Here is a 15,790-nt window from a genome sequence, read left to right on the forward strand (position 1 = left end):
CTATCTATCCATCTATCTATCCATCCATCCATCTATCTATCCATCTATCTATCCATCCATCCATCCATCTATATATACATCCATCCATCCATCTATCTATCTATCTATCCATCTATCTATATATACATCCATCCATCCATCTATCTATCCATCTATCTATCTATCTATCCATCCATCCATCTGTCTATCCATCTATCTATCTATCTATCTATCTATCTATCCATCCATCCATCTGTCTATCCATCTATCTATCTATCTATCTATCTATCTATCTATCCATCCATCCATCCATCCATCCATCCACCTATCGCTCTATCCATCCAGCTAGCGACAGGATGGTGTCGCCCTCTGCTGGCTGACTGCTGCCATGATTAAACCCTGATGACAGCACAGCCCCCGGACCACCGCTGCTCCGTGGCGTGGACTGGTCCTGAAACAACGCTCACCCGAGCGGACTTGGATTATTATGGCTGCACGTGACACGGACCATCTCTGGGGCGTTCTTAATAACCCGCTGGTGTCTGAGCTCCGGTGCTGGATGTCAGAGTCGCAGGCAGCAGCAGCAGCAGCAGCGACTCTCTACTCCTCTTGTCTTCTCTTCTCGGGGCTCCTGTGGATGATTTCCTTCCATTTTGTGTGCAGATGCATGTGGACAGCAGACTGAGAGGCAACACGAGGCTTCACCACGTCACACGGACACATCGAGCGGACGATCGGAACTGGAGCAAAGTACACACAGGAAGCGTCTCCACAACTTTTACTCTCCAAGCATTTCCACGGCACGCCATCATGCGACGGTCTCAGGGCCAGGTCCCGGGTCATCTGTGGCTCTCTCCGCTTGGCATCGTGTGTTTCGGGGCTCTGTGGTTCACACCTGCGATGTTCCATCCGCAGTGTTTGGATTTTAAACCGCCCTTCCGACCGCTGAGGGAACTTGAGTTTTGCGTAATGTACAAAGAGTTTGGCTGCTGTGATTATCAGAAAGACCATGAACTCATGAGAACATACTACCAGATTATGGAGAGCTTTGATTATCATGATTTTGTCAGCTGTGCCGGGTTCGTGTTGGAGCTGCTTTGCCAGGTAGGCGTGCAGGAACAAAGGTCGCTTGGCTCACCATCTCCATCACGCACTGCAAACCCAGACTGAACCACACGACCCTCATCTAGGAATTCAATGCAGTTTACGACGAGTCCAGGCGCGTTTAACTGAGCCGCGCGTGGAGGGTCGTCATTGATGGACAGACTTCAGCTCGTCCGAACCCACACCAGCTCGTCTGCTCCACGACTTGTCAGGCTCTGTTCAGACCGAGCCAACACATGCGGACACTGGAGAAAAGCCTCCCTACATTCCTCAGGAGTGACTGATCCAAGACCGAATGTTGCATTATTGCACAGTATTATGACAAACATCCTTTACGTCATGTGTTGCCAAATCCTGAAACGATAGTCAGCAACTCATATCATATATCTATGATCATATATCTATGATCATATATCTATGATCATATATCTATATCCTTTTTATTTGGACCGTGTAGAAAACAATGACTTCTTAGCTCCATGTAGGATTTCACTTTCATTTTAAAGTGAGAAAAATTTGCAACGTGTGAAATCTTTTCTCCCAGTTTGGACACGTTGATAATTCCAGCGACTTGGCGAAGACTTAGCCGGGCAGGACGGCCATTACCTCCAGTGATGATCGCAGGAGACGTGACTGCATCACTACAAGAAATTGTAGACGAGTATTTAACGTTCAGCAGTTCTGTTCCAGAGACTCCGACTAGGCCTGCATCCACTACACGGTCCAGCCATATTCCGGTTTAGATTATTCTTGGTATAGATCATCATGTGTGGTATCGTTCAGAACCTCCCTCAGTGCAGGTGCACGGTACCTGGCTACGTTCCTCTCCTGAGTGGTTTCACATCAATATTCATTGGAAAAATTTAGTTTGAGTCCTGCAGGACAATGAGTTTGAACTGGTTTATTTGCTTATCTCCCCCCAGCCCCCCCAGTCTCCCCACTCATTGCTTCTTCTCCTCCATCTGTCCAGGAGTGCTCTCCTTACGCTGCACACCTGTTTGACGCGGAGGACCCCAGCACCCCGGTCCGGACCATCCCTGGTCTTTGTCCTGACTACTGCTCTCAGTTCTGGAGTAAATGCAGCTCCACCATCCCGTTCCTGTCTAATGACCCGCACATAGCCCACATCAGAGAAGACCAGACCCGTCTCTGTCAGTACCTGGAGCTAGATGATGTGGACTACTGTTACCCACATCTTCTTAGTAACCAGAAACTAACCCAGAACCTGGGGCACGTGCGTTCAGATACGGACGGTTGTCTGCAGCTGTGTCTGGAAGAAGTGGCCAACGGCCTGCGTAATCCACTGGCCATGGTGCACGCCAACGATGGCACGCACCGCTTCTTTGTGGCCGAACAGTTGGGTGTGGTGTGGACGTACCTTCCTGACCGGTCCAAGCTGGATGTACCATTTCTGAATATATCCAAAGTTGTGTTAACATCATCGTGGGAAGGGGATGAAAGAGGCTTTCTGGGACTGGTCTTCCACCCACAGCACAAGTACAATGGCAAGCTGTACGTGTACTACTCAGTGGAGGTGGGTCTGGATGAGAGGATCAGGATTAGTGAGTTCCGTGTGTCAGCCAACGATATGAACGTAGTGGATCATGGCTCAGAGCGGTGGGTAGAGGTCTACATAAACAATGAGCAAACAGTGCTGTCATACTTTCATATTCTTCATGCAAAACACCTGCTCTCCTCCTTTGTCTTTTTTGCTACATCCACTTTCTTTGCAGAGTTATTCTGGAGATTGATGAACCTGCTTCCAATCACAATGGAGGGCAACTGCTGTTTGCTGATGATGGCTACTTGTACATTTTCACAGGAGATGGTGGGATGGCGGGTGATCCATTCGGGAAATACGGAAATGCCCAGAACAAGTAAGAGGGCCAATAAAGAAAAAGAAGCATGGCAAGCAGTTGCAAAGATGTAGGAAGTGAAGCTGCACTGCGCAGATCAGCAATCAGTATTTGACTTACTTCATTTTGTAGTTCTGCATGTTCAGTATCAATGTTCATGTTTTGAATATGTGTTTGTTAATTAGTTTCCCTTGTATGTCCTACTCATTTCAGGTCAGCTCTGTTAGGTAAAGTTCTTCGCATCAATGTGGATGACAATGAACGAGGCCCGTTGTACAGAATCCCTCCAGATAACCCCTTCGTATACCAGCACGGCGCTCGGCCTGAGGTTTATGCTTATGGTGTCCGGAACATGTGGAGGTGCTCTGTGGACCGGGGAGACCCTCAAACCAAAGAGGGCAAAGGGCGCATCTTCTGTGGGGATGTGGGCCAGAACAAGTATGAAGAGATTGACATAATTGAGAAAGGTCGGAACTACGGCTGGAGAGCCAAAGAGGGCTTCTCCTGCTACGATAACAAGCTGTGTGCCAACAGCTCACTAGGTAAGCACTCCCCCATGACTATGTTTGGAAGTTTTGCTGCACACAGGTCACTCACAGGAGCAGCTCACTGTAAAAACTCCTCTCACCTGAAATCGTCTTTTTATTTTGTCATTGTTACTGGAATGAAAACCCACTCGACTTCCTCTTGGCGGAGCAGGGGGCCGTCTCAGGAAGCAGGTTTAGTGAAAACCCCAAGTCCGTTAACTCTCAAAAGACAGAAAGTCTGAGTTTCCTGTTTCAGATTGGGAGTTAATGCAAACCTGAAAAAGAAGTTGTTTCAGAAAGAGGGACCCTTCAGCTCTGAGGCGCTATGGGAATGATTTGGCGCCCCAGCTCGCTGGATGATCAGTTCCAGATGATCAGAGTGGTGCCGTTTGTCTTCGTACTCTCATGTGCATGTGCATAATATTATTTGTCCTCACCGACATCAAAGCTACCACACAGTCAATGAGCCACTTAATGATTTACTTTAATATAACAAATGTTTGTTTCGTTTATTTTAGCTTAATTTGGAAAAGGACAGTCTGCGATTTATTACTCTTAGGGATTCACAAGATGTACCAGGTTTAGCAGAAGGCTCAGCTCCATCCCAGCACAAAAACAATACAAAGAACGCAACACCCGTGTAAAGTGAGTGGCTGTTAACTATTAAAAAATATGTCTCGTGCCGATGGACTTTATACAACGCGGGTTACATACGCAGTGTCTTTGTCAGCTGTTGCCATGGTGAATCACAGTGTTGGGCTTCCATTAATGCTGGCTTTTTATAGTCGTGACCGACATTGGTAGTTGCAGCTAATCGCAGTTCTTTCTGCAGCACATTCCAAACTGCATCTGGTAGAAAGTCAGATTACAGGTTGATTTTCCTAATCTTAGTCCAAGAAAGTCACATTCTGTGTGTTCTTCAAGTAATGCGACCAGGATTTATGGCTATATAAATGTTTCACATGCCAAATGTAATTTGTATGCATGAAATTTTTACCAACTGTTTTTCAGTCTCTTTACAAAAAGAATGTCAAATATTTGTTGGCCCCACAATAATTGCAATGATTCTTCATGTTTGATGAACTTCACGATTAATCCTGAAAAATAATCGTCAGAACAATCAATGATGAAAACATGTGGTGCAACACTCCCAGGCTGCCGGTTCTTATTGTTTACAATGGCCAACGGACTGCCTGAGCCGCTCGCCATGCTGCGTGCCAACGATGTCACGCACCACTGCTTTGTGGCTGAACAGTTGGGCTGGACGCACCATCCTGACCGGTCCAAACTGGATAGACCTCTTCTGAATGTAACCAAAGTCGTGTTGAAGGGATAGTTTGGTTATTTGAATGTGCTGTTGAGGAATCTTGCCCCCAAAGTTAACAGCTGTCCGACGGGGGTGCAGGGCGCTCAAGTGTGGCAGGCAGGTAAAGGGACAGATCTCCTTCAGACGGTGGGCCTGTTCGTGGCCAAAAGACGTGTCTGTGCTGGTACTCAGACCACAGCAGCCCCTCCCTCTGATTCTCCTGATGAGACCATCATCAGCTACGACAGGTGAGACACCAACTGGGCATCGGTGTCTCAACGAGCCCACATCAAAGTGATTGAACTAGCCCTTTACTGCCGTCATGGCTCTCTGGGACTGGCCCTTCACCCTCAGTGCAGGTCCAACACAGCAAGCTGTACATGCACCACCCAACGGAGGCGGCTCAGGAGTAGTGAGCCTCAGGTGTCAGCCGACGCGGTGGATCACGGCTCAGACCGGTTCAACCCTAACTGACTCTTTCATCTTAGGAGTGCAACTGTGAAACAGATGCACTCCTCATGTTCAGAAGCATTCGTCTGGTACCACCTATCTAATACTAACAATTTTGGTTTTTAGATGACGTCCTGCCTATTTATGCATATTCTCACAAGATGGGCAAGTCAGTGACGGGCGGCTACGTTTACCGAGGTTGTGAATACCCCAACTTGAATGGCATGTACATATTTGGAGACTTCATGAGCGGGTAAGTTTGACCCCTGAAGTACTGCACTTAGTTCACACAGTTATGGATGCCTCTGATGTTGGAATTGAACTTGGGACTACTTCCCATCCTGCTTGCTGCTACTTCCCACTCGCCCTTAGCTCCCTCTTACGCGTATTCATGGAATAAGAATTTAAACACCTTTTCCAGTTTAGATCATTAAAACATTTGCTGTAAGATTTTGACCCTCTAAATGTTTCATTGTCAGCTGTCCAACATGAACCATCCAGCATGACCAAGTCATGGTGGGGCTTTTATGAACACGAGGGAGGGGGTGCAGCCTCCACATCAGAGTAGACTCTTCTGTTCGTAACCACCTTTAGGAACCTAGATGTGGGTTAAGGAACGATGGCGAGGAGAATTCTCAAGAGTCGGCAGAAGTGAAGGAGAGTACGAAGTAGGTCAAGAATGCTGTTCAAGTGGCTCAGTTCCGTCCCGTCATCACATGAATCCCAGTTAGGATTTGAAGCGACTGTCACTGTTGTTGTTTTTACAAACTGAGCGTAACATGCTTCATTGTTAATGACCGCAGCCGAATCAAAAACATCTGGCTTATCTTCACTGATGTTCTGAGTTTAAAATGTTGACAGTTCAACACGCAGACACGTGTTTCCACTTCATGGCATACGACATGTATGTAATCCTGGGGGGAGAGGCTCATGGGTGCCCAAGTCTGAAACGTTTGATTTGGCAACTTGACAGAAAATCAATCATTGAACTGGCACAAAACATGGAAGTGTCAAGGTTACATAAAAGAATCAGAAATTATAGCTTCATTTTAGATATTAAAACAGATTTGGTAAAACCAAAATAGGCTAAAAGTAAACGTAGGACTGACATCATGGTAAAAGGTAGCAGTACATTTCCATAAAGACACATTCATCTGAAGTTGTCCTGCGTGACGGAAACAGCCTGGACACGCGTGTCCCCGAGCACAAAGCAAAGCTGTGAGGGCTGGACAGAAGTGACACCACTGGAACAACAGAGAAGAGCAAGATGTCTGGAAGAGAGAATGGAGACAGAGCAGGAGACGAGGTTGATGATTGGAAGACTGAGGTCAATCAGTAGCGGGGTGCAAAGTTCTCTTGTTTTCTGCTCTGATGATTTTGAGCGTCCGTGTGACCTCAGACTTGATGAGACTCCTCCCTCTGTCTTTCTCTGAAGACGCTCTTCAGCCGTATTTTTCTACTTTGGTATGATAATTAACTCAGTTCCTGCCAGTGAGGGTCACCTCACACTGTGATGATCTGTGAATTCAAATTAACATCTTATGCATCATGTAGAGCGGTCGTCCAGCAACCAAAGGGTCGCTGGTTCGATCCCCACTTCCCTCAGTGACCGTGTCCAAGTGTCCTTGAGCAAGATACTGAACCCCTGATTGCTCCTGATGGCGCTGAGATGGACTGGTGACCCGTCCAGGGTGAACCCGCCTCACACCCAGTGTCAGCTGGGATAGGCTCCACCCCCATGACCCTTAATATAAGGATGTATGGGTGGATGGATGGATCCTCTGCATCATTTTAGCTCTAGTTATTTCAGTTGCTTCAAATATGTACATTCTCTGTTGCTTCTCTGTCCTCTGAAAATTGTTCCACTGGGGGGTTAAAAAACAAACTTTTCTGGTCTGAATGACTATTTTGTAATTTTCCTGGAAAAGGAGATAGAATGGTAGGGGGAGGCCCCTATGTGGCGCTGTGGGTTGGGTTACCAGAGCCTGTATGGTGTGGAAGTAAAGAAGGAGAAAGACGTTCCTGTAGCATTGATACCTGTGACACTGCAGTCCTCGCCTCTTCGGTGCACCTGACAGGGCAGCAGACGCTCACAGTGATGGAAGGCGAAGGGGATCGATGTGCTGCACAGCTCGAGCTCACAAGCCTTAACTTTTGAACTGGTCAACATTCATAGTGATTTGCGGCAGATGTGCAATGGGGAGAGTCAGTCTGGGTTTAACGCATGTAGACATTTGAGAACCTGAGAAAAACCCTGCATTCAATCAGTTGTGAATCCCTGGATATAAAAGCAGTGACCATCATCCTCCATTTATTCCACACTGACCTGCCGACGTGTTGGAAAAGTTGCATTTACTCTCAGGAAATGCCTGCGAGCAGTGACTGAACCTGCATTTGATCGCTGTTGCAGGCGTTTGATGAGCCTGCGAGAGGACAGAAACACCAGGCAGTGGAATTACAATGAGATCTGCATGGGGGTGGGGCTGACCTGTGCCTTCCCGGGGCTCATCAACAACTATCACCCCTACATCATCTCTTTTGCTGAGGATGAAGCTGGTAATGTAGGACCGCATGCACAGCCTCATACTAGGGGGTCATAAGAACTCGTACTTGCAATTTAGGAACTCCATCAAATCTGAAAATGTGATGTCACCTATGATAAATAGAGCCAATGGCGACAGCCGGATTCCTGTCAGCCACATACAGGATTTCAAAGCTTTCGAAGTAGAATTCCCCTCCTGGTCTGAGCCGAACTCCACCCGCTGCATAATTCTGAAAATGTACAGAGAGATGTAGGACTACATGATGAGATCAGGCCAGGAAATACCTCTGGAAGACACAAGTGACGGAGAAGTACACAAACAGAACTGTACTCTGGTAAAAGTGTTTACAAGTCTACCAGTCAAAGCAGAGTCAGCAGCGAGAGCTGACCTGCCCTCCTGCTTGGGGAGAGACCTTCTGTAGAGCTCGTTTGTGTCGACGACAGTCATGATGCTCCTTCCCCTGCGGTCCTAAGCTGTGCTTCTTGCCCTCAGGTGAGCTGTACTTCATGTCGACTGGAATACCGAGCGCCACGTCGCCTTCAGGAGTTGTTTATAAAGTGGTGGACGCCTCCAGGTGAACTGTATCAGTACTTGGATTAGTTCTTATTTCACATATCATACCAGAAAGAACATTCTGGTATGATATGTGTTGACTGTATTGTGAGCAGTTCCATTTTTGCATGGATATTTATTTATTAGCTACAAACACAGGCGTGTCATTCTGCTCAGTGCGCATCGAAGGAACTGAACCACTGAGGTCGTTGGCGTGAAACAAGATAAAAATGCCTCGTCAAGATAAGATCAGGGTTCCTCAACAACAACTAAATCAGCTGCTTTGATGACAAGTGGAACTCATCATACACGAACCAGGAAGAGATATTTTTGCAGCGCCAGTAAACACGGCTGGCCTCTAGCGCTCCAGCTGCAGCTCCGTGAATGTAGCGCTCCCGTAGACCGACACAATGTCAGCTGTCAAATCATGGAATGTCTGATTGACAACGAGTAGTTTTGGACGCCGTTCACGTTTTAAACTGTTCCAGCACCTTGGATTCAGCACCGGTACACAAAAGTTCTATCTCCAGTTAGCAAAGCAGGGTGACAACCAACCAGGCCAACCACAGAATTTCTGGAGCACATGATTCATTTTCTAGATTTATTAATAAGATGTGCTGACTGTGGTTGTTAACTGGGATGCAGTGAGATTCAAAATGTTGGTCCTTCTCGTTTTACAAATGCCTCCATTAAACCATCATTTTAGGGGAAACCCAGTGTGGTGCAGTTTGGAGTGTCGTCCGCTCTCTCGGCTGGCGCTGCCTTCTTGCCAGCTTCTTCTTCATGTTGACCTACAAACCCTGCGAGTTGCAATGCGTGTTTCTTTCTGCGTGCTCGCCTGCGTGTGGCTGCAGCGTTATCGTCTTTGTCGGCGTGAGCAGAATATTGGCAGAATACGTATCAAAAGAAAACCCTTTGGTTGCTGTTGTCTTGTATTCCACTGCAACAATTTTCCTTTTGCTAATCTTTGTTTTTCAGACGTGCACCACCAGGACAATGTCACTATGACCCCATTCCTGTTCGAGTCAAAAGTAACATGGTCAAGTTTGTTCCCCAGGAAAGTAAGTTCAAAACACTCAGCTGCACACACACGCACGCACACACACGCACGCACGCACTACAGGCAAGAGTTACAAAGGGCGTTTCATAAATTCACTCATATTTGTCTTCACACAGCATTAATTGGTGTTGAGTTACCAAGCAAAAGCAAAGCGAAGCCTCAGCCCACAAACTCGTACGACTGGCTCCAAGAGCTCATTGATCGTTTGGCTGAGCTGGAACCAGAACCCACCACGCCATTTCCTATCACAACCACCACCAAACCGCCCAGGAGCTCAAGACGCAGAGGCCACCGCAGAAAGAACAAACACAGAACTGCGCCCGGCATCAAGAACGGAGCGGTGCGGCTGGTTGGGGACGAACACAGGCGCAGCGACCGCGGGCGGGTGGAGGTCTACGTCAATGGTGAGTGGGGCACCGTGTGTGACGACCTGTGGAACACCAAGAACGCTGCTGTGGTCTGTCAGCAGCTCGGCTTCCGGTTCGCTCTGAAGGCAGCCAAGAACTCAGAGTTTGGCGAGGCAACGAATCTGCGGATCCTTCTGGATGACGTTCAGTGTCAGGGGACTGAGTCCAGCCTGCTGGACTGCCAGCACGCCGGGGTCGGAGTGCATAACTGTGCCCACTATGAAGATGCGGGAGTCGTCTGTGGCGATGTCGATCATGTCGTAGAAGTCTAGAAGTTCGACTGCTACACAGCCACAACTAATATCTCAGATGTAACGCTCTGAAGACAGGTATCTACCGTTGGCAGAGAGTTTTTCCCATAACCTTGAAAAAGCAAATCAAATGTATATTCCAGCACCAGAATATTAGCTGCAGTGTAAATTATTTTGTGACTTAAACTTGATGGATTATGTAGACCTGCACAGAGACAGATCATTGCTTGCTTCTTCATCAAAGCTCCCAGACAGCTGATGTACACACTGGAAGGCACTGATGATGACATTAATCTGATTCTTGACATTTGTTCAAGTTTTCATCACAAACTTGAATGTTTAATTTGAATGTTCCTTTGGCACTGCTGCACTTCTCCACTAGGTGTCGCACTAACCTAGTTAACAGTAGGTTTGTCATATTTAATGCTCCTGAATGAATGTATGATGCTCTGGTGAATGATTTCAATAAAAAGCTGACTTGTCCTCAGTTCCCCCCACTGCACATGTGTGCGTGCGCACACACACACACACACACACACACACACACACACACACACACACACACACACACACACACACACACACACACCCCGCGCATCTGTCTCAATATAAAGGGATCACTATTGTGATCTGTAGCTATTAAACTTCAATGTAGGTGCAGGTGAACTTCAATTAAAAACACTGACGGTCTGTCTGGGTTCAGTACTGTCCCAGACTGCTTCATCAGGTGATCAGGGTCAGGAACCTCAGCATGGAGTACAAGTACTCGCTATGAATACACCAAATGAGCCTCTTCGTTCCTCAAAATGGAGGAACCCAAACGCTCCTTGTGCTCATCTTGCAGCCGAGCATCCCTGCTGCTGTGACGGGCTGGTTATGAAGTGGTTATGGTCCTGGTGGGGTTGGTCTGTGGGGACTCCGTCTCTGGTCCAGGCTGCCCTGACATCGTGCGTCGCTAACAGGCTGCAGGATGGATCGCAGGATTCTCTCCGGACGCCTCTGAGGTCTCCAGCAGACCCCTGGTACCGCTGCTCCTCTCATCCCAGGGGCAGAGAAACATAACAATAAAAGTGAAAGGTGCATTGACACACAGGTTTATGTTGCAGACATCAAAACACTTTGTTGACACTTATTTATTGAATATTCACACATACAGAAAACACAGAGGCTCATATTATGCTGGAAATCATCATTGTAGCAGTAACGTGGTGATGATAGAATTATAACATCATACTGTGTCAAATCATAGTTAATATAACATTTCATATCATAAAATTCTCCATAGACGTATCTCATTGTAAATAATATTGACCTTTAACCCCAGGTCAAACAGTTGAATTGATGTTGTAATGCTGGTAACACACACACACACACACACACTCACACACACTCACACACACACACACACACACACACACACACACACACACACACACACACACACCTATGTATCTACGTTTGGAGACCCAGCGTCGCCCAGCGACTTTGTATCGAGAACTTTTCAAAGCTGGAGGAGGCTGAGTGTGCTAAATATTTTAATGTCATTATTTGGTTGCAATCAATCACACGCTGCCTGATCACAGCGTTCCCTCGTGTTTGGCCCACAAACACGCCATTTTCCCATCAAATAAATCGATTTATCTTCACTAATTCACACAGAAAATGTTCAGAGACTCGACCATTAGTGCTGAAAAACAAGAGACGTGTGCATCACCTCACACCCAACATGTTCAAATCTCCTAACTGACCTGAAGCCATTTGATGCACGTGTCCTCTGATCTGAGACTGTGTGGTGCTATGCTAACGGCTGTGCTTGTCGGGGTTGGGAACAGTTCAGGAAGTCAGTATTCAGCAGTACTTTTGACGTTCCTGCTGCTACAATAAGAAAAATGTAAGTTCTTTCAAACAAAAGCAGTCCAAACTGGTCACTTTGCAGGGAGCTGCTAGCAACCAGAGGCCGCTCAGCCTTCCAGATCTACGGAGCGTGTGAGCAGGTGTTTCCTCCCCTCATCACCAACTCTGCATGTCACATTGCCAATATTGCAGAGAGCGGTGAGCTCGGGAAGATGTCAGCACACTTGAAATGGCTTTTGGCTCGTATACTCACTCTCACTCTCAGGTACATTTTGCTCTTATCGATTAACTCTGTTGGTGCCCTCTCTCTCTCTCTCTCCCTCTGTCTCTTTCTTCCTCTCCCTCTCTCTCTCTCTCTCTCTCCCTCTCTCTTTCTTCCTCTCCCTCACTCTCTCTCTCTCTCTCTCTCTGTCTCTCTCTCAGCTCAGAATTATGGCTTACGTCTAAAAACTAAATACACGAGAGCTTGAAGTAGTAAAGCTGTGTAACCTGTGTGATGCTGCAGTAACCTGGGTTGGTACACAACTACAACTTACTACAACTCTGACTGCAGCTTTTCCCCCAAACTATTGATCCCATGTGATTTACAATCAATGTCATCCCACGCGGGGGGGAATCTCCCCAAACCTGACTGAAATACTGTAGTTTTCTGAACTGAAGTATCTTTAGCAAACACGTTCAGTTTCGCTCTTCAATAGAAAAACTAGGTAGCAGCAGCAGGTGAAGTCGGGCATCACAGATGTTACAGTTGACTCTGCTGGAGCCATGAATGTAGCAAAGGGTTATAGATATTTTGGGTGCTGGAGGGGGGAAGGCACACCCATGAACACAGGATAGCACCTTGTACTGGTCATGTGACTCTGGCTGTGGCACCGAGGGGACAGTCCCCTCACAAAGAGACCGTGACGTCACGACCAAGAATCGCTTGTCTCAAGACGTCCCGGTGCACGGCGGCCGCTCCTGCAGGGCGTGAAACGAACCTCTTCACCTCAACAACGATCACAAACGACAGTCAAAGGAACAGAAAGCGGAGCTGAGAACAGCAGCACCAGAAACTAGCTTTTACAGGGCTGCTATCTCGTGCTAACGGGCGAATTGTCTCGTTCTCTTGAGATAAAGTTCGTTAAATCATGATCTTATCTCACCATAATGAAGCCTTTTTTTCCAAGTTAATTTTCTCGTGATGAAGTATCACATTTGAACTCATTATCTCCTAACAACCGCCTAACGAGATGATCGGCCCGTTATCAGAAGAAAATGGCAGTAGAACTAGTAATCGCAAGTATGCATTTCTCGCTTCCATTAAAAGATCCCGTGTCTTCCTCTCTTTCAGAGCTATACATCAAATAAAGGAACAATGAAAAACAGCAATAACTTATTTAGCTATACACTTCTTTGCAATAGATCATTTCAATAACGAGATTACAAAACTACCAGTCACCTACAGTAGAAAAAAGCCAGAACTACGCTGCCGCTCCTTCAAGCAGCTTCATCATCTTCATCTTCATCAGTGCACACAGTCGCTCGCTAGCACAACATATGTAACCAGGTCAGGGCCTGGGCGGCGGACGCAGGCTGCGCCGAGGCCTCGCGTCCAGGTGCATGTACATGCTGATGCTGTAGTATTTTTAGAAGACGATACAGAAGGTTCACACGAGCTAAAGCCACTAAGAAAAGCGTCTCATTTACACGGACGAGGATACGACAGTGACGTGGCTGAGATTCAGACTATTGCTCTCATTGCGTTGCAGCATTCCCTAGCCCCTCCCCTAGCCAGCCCCTCCCCTAGCCAGCCCCTCCCCCTCACCACAGAAAGCCGGACTGTCCACCAACCAACTGCAGCTTCCAGTATTCAGAAGCACACTAGACCCCACAAGCAGAGTAAAACCACCCACCCACGCCATCCTAGCTGACGTCAGGAAAATAAATATACGAGATAAGAATAAAGAATAAGACTGAACTGTATGACGATGGTACGGTAGAGTTCCTTTTTCTAATTTACAACGTAACTCCTCTGAAGCTCACATCACGATCGCCGCCCTTTCAGAAGCAACATCCAGAGTCCGTCGGCTTGAGATCACATTAAATCAACAGGATTCCTCCAGTTTAACAGACAAGATCAGTTTTAGTCCGCAGATGGTCCATGTGTCCAAGGTTTAGGCATGATAAAGGCATGGCTCAGCTCTTGATGGGTCACTGGACGGGAGGAGTTTTTGACTGGTGGGATGAGCCAAAGTGGTGGTGAGTCTTCAGCACATGGAGCCGGTTGGGTCCGCCTCCCCGGGGGTGTAGAAGTCCGGGATGGGCAGGCCAGTGTGGAGGGTGACCTGCACAGAAAGTACAGAGATTAATGTGACTACCGGCCTGCGGGGGGAGCTGTTGCTGTGCTTCCTAAGTCTCAGACATGTTGTTGCCTTGAGAAGGTGGGAAGCGGCTGAAAGGCGGAAGAGAACTCCAGGCTGTTGACTGGTCTCCAGTCTTTGAAGCCTCTCTTTCAAGTTTTCATCCTCCGAGCTCCCAGTTGTAAAAGTTGGATGAGCGGTCGTAACGAACAACCTCTGCTTATTATTGTGCTTGAAAAATCAAATTCAGAGCCTCTTTTAACAACATAAGAGGAACGAGTGCAGACAGTAGTGTTGAGAAGTGGTGGGTAACAGTAAAAGTTTTCAAAAACAAATACTGGAGCTGTACTTTGTTCGCTGTCTGTACTGCAACCGTCCCTGTTTACATTTGCTCGGCTTGTGTGACAGTTCAACAAATGTGTTGAACAAATAAAGTTTGATTGAATGGCAGCACACAAGGATGATGTCTTAATGTGGTGTGTATGCAGTTGTACCCCAGGCACCGATCAGGACGCTCAACAGTGTTCACCTACTTCTGGGCTTGAGGACAATAACAAGGAGGAGGCGGGGCTGCAGGTATAAATTCACCACTAGAGCCAGAGGAGGATGGTCATACGGGAGGTAACGACAACAAGTTTGACCGTCTCCTCCGTTTGGTCTCCTACCTGGACGTTGCGGTTGAGGCTGATCGCGGGGTAATAGGTTCCCTCCAAGCCCTCGAAGGCCACGGGACCCTGCTGCTCATCGTTGATGAGGAAGATGAGGATCCTGCGAGTGAAGTCGAGCAACACTCCGATTGTTGCGCCTTTACTGATGCCGCCGTCCGTCCTGCACAGTCAACAGAGAAATTACCTGAAGAGACACTTCTCTATGACGATTCTTCCAAACATGTGAAGATGACCTCTAGAAGCTTTTCTCATCTTCTGTATGAGAGCTCGGCTTTAGAGGCGATGTTGATTTTTTCCCAACACATTTTAACTGAAGTAGGATAACTGGTGAAAATCACCTGTTGGTGTGCGAGTTGTTGTGCATGAACCAGGAGCGGTTGTTGTCCACGTACATGGCCCAGGCCTTGTCGTCCTTCCCCAGCATCACATCCTTCAGAACGTCAGCCCGTGCAACGCCGAAGGCAGGGTCAGGATGGTTGTCGTAGCGATCCAGGGTCATCTCCCAGTAGTGCACGCCACGGGAGAAAGAGGTGTTGCCCATCACCACCCTGTCATCGTAGCTGCTGCATGTCACCGTCAGGTTGTCATTGGACAGGATGATGTCCGGGTGGGCAGAGGCGGGGTCAAAGGTGAACCAGGCAACTGCACATGGAAATACAGCTGTTTAGCACCTGTAATAATACTGATTATAAGACCTGCTGCAATCATCACAAGACGCTACAAAGGTGACATGGACCCGGAGGTTGACAGGCAGATGAGGTGAGGCTGAAACAACTGTCATGAAAGGAAAGATGACCATTCTCTACCTGACCGCCTCCAGATTCTCACTCTCAGCATTAATCTGAAGGCACCTGAGCCCAACAGCCAGCAGAAAAAACGGCTTTTGGTTTC

At 47.5% G+C, this 15,790-nt stretch overlaps 2 protein-coding genes across 5 annotated transcripts in view; one reads left to right on the forward strand and one right to left on the reverse strand.

The window, feature by feature from the left end:
• The window catches only part of hhipl1 (HHIP-like 1), an 18,458-nt gene extending 7,940 nt beyond the window's left edge, over positions 1–10,518 (forward strand). The window contains exons 2-10 of the mRNA XM_086183265.1: positions 643–1,083; positions 2,054–2,700; positions 2,817–2,960; positions 3,153–3,481; positions 5,349–5,475; positions 7,633–7,778; positions 8,258–8,339; positions 9,296–9,378; positions 9,494–10,518. Of these exons, the coding sequence (XP_086039391.1) occupies positions 643–1,083; positions 2,054–2,700; positions 2,817–2,960; positions 3,153–3,481; positions 5,349–5,475; positions 7,633–7,778; positions 8,258–8,339; positions 9,296–9,378; positions 9,494–10,056 (2,562 nt within the window). The 3' untranslated portion in view covers positions 10,057–10,518. The remainder of the gene's footprint in view (positions 1–642; positions 1,084–2,053; positions 2,701–2,816; positions 2,961–3,152; positions 3,482–5,348; positions 5,476–7,632; positions 7,779–8,257; positions 8,340–9,295; positions 9,379–9,493) is intronic.
• Positions 10,519–13,709: 3,191 nt separating this feature from the next.
• Positions 13,710–15,790, reverse strand: part of trim9 (tripartite motif containing 9) — a 36,923-nt gene continuing 34,842 nt past the window's right edge. For 2 of the 4 annotated variants that reach the window (XM_086183109.1, XM_086183108.1), the window contains 3 exons: positions 15,292–15,541; positions 14,897–15,059; positions 13,710–14,216 (listed from right to left, as the gene is read on the reverse strand). In XM_086183109.1, coding sequence (XP_086039235.1) covers positions 14,139–14,216; positions 14,897–15,059; positions 15,292–15,541 — 491 coding nt within the window. In that variant the 3' untranslated portion in view covers positions 13,710–14,138. Of the gene's footprint in view, positions 14,217–14,896; positions 15,060–15,237; positions 15,542–15,790 lie in introns of all 4 variants that reach the window. The other 2 variants (XM_086183107.1, XM_086183106.1) reach the window with 1 other exon arrangement.

This window comes from Aulostomus chinensis, chromosome 17, assembly GCF_037954235.1.
Source record: "Aulostomus chinensis isolate RoL2024-O1b breed Wild chromosome 17, RoL_Achi_v1.0, whole genome shotgun sequence".
Taxonomy (NCBI): domain Eukaryota; kingdom Metazoa; phylum Chordata; class Actinopteri; order Syngnathiformes; family Aulostomidae; genus Aulostomus; species Aulostomus chinensis.